Source organism: Phycodurus eques, chromosome 7 (assembly GCF_024500275.1).
Source record: "Phycodurus eques isolate BA_2022a chromosome 7, UOR_Pequ_1.1, whole genome shotgun sequence".
Classification (NCBI taxonomy): Eukaryota; Metazoa; Chordata; class Actinopteri; order Syngnathiformes; family Syngnathidae; genus Phycodurus; species Phycodurus eques.
Window position 1 is genome coordinate 18,664,452 of NC_084531.1, and position 3,876 is coordinate 18,668,327.

Here is a 3,876-nt window from a genome sequence, read left to right on the forward strand (position 1 = left end):
AGTGCATGATGATGCGCCCCACTAAAATCTACACACAATTATCTACACACAAAAAAAACAACATGAGAACATGATATTGCAAGAGTTGAGTAGTAAATTTACCAAAGGTTTTTTTTGTTTGTTTTTTTTAGTTCCTTCAAATTTTTTCTTGCACCACATGGGCCAAAAATATGGTGCACTGTTAGACATTTCATCTGGTTTTACAGGACTGACTGGCAACAGTGTTGCAAGTAAGTGACTGCTTTTGTTTGTTTGTTTGTTTGTTTTTTCATAATTTTATTTATTTGCTGGAGCATTGTGTGCATCATTCTACTCAAAAATCCAAATCATTTTTGGCACTTATTTTTGTTTAAGTCACGTGATTTTTAGTGTCCATTGTCAACTCTAAAACACGTTAATTGTCCAAATTTGTCCACATTCAGTTTATTAAAACAAAGTAACGACAAGTAGAGTTTACATGGGTGGAAATGTTTTAAGGAACTTTACCTGGGAAGTTCAATTCAGTTTCCACTTTACTGTGGATACTTTGCTTTAACTGTATTGTATTTTTTGCATTGTTTTTTTATTGTTTTTTGCGACTGTTGACTAGAATAAACATTGTCTATGGCAAGCAGCAATGTACATTATACGTAGTTGTATAATGAAGGTTAGTAAATGAACTAAATTTGTGATAGGTCTGGATGTAATGTATCGCCCCCCCCCCCCCCCCCCCCCCCCCAAAAAAATAAAATAAATATAAACTAACCTGATCTGTTGAAATTTAAAATCAAGTCCTGTATATTCTTGTCAACACTGTTCTTTTCCATCACCTGGAATGATTTCGTAGTTCCAATTTTGCATTATTAACAAAGAGCAACTCTGGAATCGAACAGGCACAAATATGTGCTTGATGGACAATGTAGAAACCTATGTTAAATGCATCACATATTAAAACGTGCTTGAACTCCCCCTTTAGTGTTGACAGTGCGTAGAGTTCACAACAATCAATAGGATCTTAAACTGGCTGCATATGGTTTACAGAAACCATATGTGTGACAATAAATTTGTGACAGCAGCACACGGGGCAAATAAATATCTAAGATTTCATGTTAAATCTTCAACATAAGAAGAAATAATCCACCACATTTTCCTTCCTGATACGGAAAACTCCAAAATCCATGTTTGAGGATTAAAAGGCTTCTTTCTGCCCTGTCTTTCTGTCCATCGACTGTGTTGTCCTCTCACAGTGCCTGCTTTCACTTTTTGCAGCATGTCACAACCTAGTAAAAGAGATTTTTATCATTCCAGAGAGGCTTGTGTCCTGCCACCGACTCTCAGGTACACATTACCCCAGTGGTCCCCAACCACATGTCCTGGGGCCATTTGGTTCCTGGCCCACCCCACCCCGTCGATGATTAGACACCCAATTGGGACACTTTGGTTCATGAAAACCAACTGAAGTTAGGCTTATTTGTACAGCCCTTAATCACAAAAGTGTCCCAAAGGGCTTCACTGTCCCACAAATGACAAATATTGACGACATGGGAAAGGAAAACTCAAAACCCCATTCACACCAGAAATGCAAAGTAGAAATCCTTCGTCCCTAAAGTGTTATGTGTTTTGTGTTATTTGGCCTGCAGTGTAGTGTGACCCCATGTGCAGCGCATAGTGAAAGGTCCACCACCCCACGCCAGCGGCTTGATTGGCCATCACAGGTTCGGCGCAACGGCGTTAGGGCAGTCAGCCTCACAGTGGCCGGCCGGGGAAGGAGAAGGAGAAAAAAAATATCATCAAGGGGGACCGTTGCATCACGCTGCTGTGGCCGCCCATAGTGCACTCTTGGCGGCCACAGCAGCGCGTCAACGGTCCAATGAATTTCAACGGAGGCAGAGGAGGGGAAAATTGTCCCATTGTGGCTGCTGCTCTGATGGAACTCAGAGGCTGCCTGGCGCCTTTGTGGGCGCCCTGCACTACGAGCTCCCCAAGGTCAATGCAGCCGGGAAGGTGTACGGCTGGAAGACGGTGTTCGACCCCATCGGCCCTTTGCCATCGAAATGGCCAGCTTTGCCATTAACCTGAGGCTCATCCTCTTCAAGCCTCAGGTGTACTTCAAGCTTCACAGGGTAAAGGGAGGCTACCAGGAGAGTAGTTTACTGCAGCAACTTGTCATACTCAACGACCTGGAACCCAAAGCAGCCAATTGTACTCAGGTAATTCAATGCTATTTAAAATGGTATTATACTTACAATATTGTAAAAAGATTGCCGTGAAATATTATATCAAAGCTGAATGCGTACATCTTTGCACATTACATTCTTTTTTTGCACTAATTAAACTACTATCAAACTCCAATGCACTGTCCATTTTTAAATTGTCTTTTTTAAATGGCTCTTATGTACATTTCATCATCAGACACTTGTTTGGCACACAATAACAGGGAAGCCCGTCCTCATAAATGAAGAGAAAACACGATTCACAGACCCAAATGTCAAGATTTGACCATTTCTCCCAGATCTCCTATTAAGTGAGACCATACAGTGGACTTGAAAATTGTTTACTGACATATTAGTGAGATTTACAGTTGTAAAAAAAAATATATATACGCAAATTTGACACCAGCTACCGGATGAACCTTGGATTTGTTAGCATTCAAAACCAATATATTGTAACCAATAAATTTAAGTCCTGTAAGACCATGCTGAGATTCTGTTGAGCATGTTTTTTTAATCGAGCCATATTGTTTCTTTTCAACCCAAGTTTCATGGCTTGATGTCTAAATAAAAAAGCCTAAACAACAGAGTGAGGATTAAAAGATGTTTGCGTTTCTTGTTGATTATTTGATGTCCACACTCTGAACTGTCAAGTTTTTCATCTTAATTCACACTGTCCTATTTTTTCGCTTAACCACATTAAAATGTAGTGAATCAAACCGCTCTGTAGAAACATTGCTGTTGTAAAGGCAATGACATCTGTTATTTTACTCTTTACACTCACGATTCCTTGTCTTTACACCAGCCTGTTTGAGAGGGTGGCCCAATCTCATGTAAGTGAGCAACTGGACACCACCCCTGCAAATACTGCTGGGCCAAGGGCAAGTATTGCTTTCATTGCCCTTACCACCAGGGATGGAACTAGTGATTGAACAGGCAGCTTCTACTTGTGGGAGCAGAAAAACAGCGAGCATGTTATTTTGCCAGTCGCTGACGACAGACATTTGAGCACATCCATCTCGACAGCAAAGAGCGAACTTACTGTATATGATTGACAGGTGAAGGGCTGTCACCAGCGCTTTCAGTGGAGACATCTACAGTCCTGCAAATCGAGGGCCGACCTTATTTTTCATGATTTCAGACCATTTTATATGCATAGTGTTTTTTTGTATTCATTAAAATTAGGCTTTTTTTCCTCTTTGGTGCATCTATATATTTATAAATAAAGTCAAAGTATGCTCTCTGATGCTTGTGTGTCATGTTATTAATACGATCGCTCTTCTGAGACTGCAGTTATTATTAATAACTGAAACCACACCGCACAATGGAAATGAAACAGAACCACTCAAAATAATGTATACAGTTAAGTTTGAGAGTCAAGTATGCGCTTTGTAAAACGCCCAATCTGATGGACCCAGTAAGTGCCAGCAATTTATTTATTAGAGTGAAGGCCACCATTTGAGGAGATACTGTATGACTGGTAGCGCACACATGCATTTAATTTGATGGCAAATAACTTGGCCTGCTTGTGCAGCTCAAGATCAATATGGTTCTTCCAATTATATAGGACAAATAACAATGCAGCACTAGTCTACAGCATGGTACACTAGTGGTTAGCACGTCTGACTCACAGCGCTAAGGTTTAGGATTGAATCTCAGCTTTGTCCTTCCTTTATGGAGTTTGCAT

General features: G+C 40.5%; 1 protein-coding gene across 1 annotated transcript; it reads left to right on the forward strand.

Moving 5' to 3' along the window:
• The first annotated feature begins 640 nt into the window (after window positions 1–640).
• On the forward strand, window positions 641–2,478 carry LOC133405340 (galactosylgalactosylxylosylprotein 3-beta-glucuronosyltransferase 1-like). Its single transcript, XM_061682206.1, is given in 4 exon segments — window positions 641–646; window positions 1,918–2,011; window positions 2,014–2,189; window positions 2,392–2,478. Coding segments are annotated over 4 exon segments (363 nt in total).
• The last annotated feature ends 1,398 nt before the right edge of the window (window positions 2,479–3,876 follow it).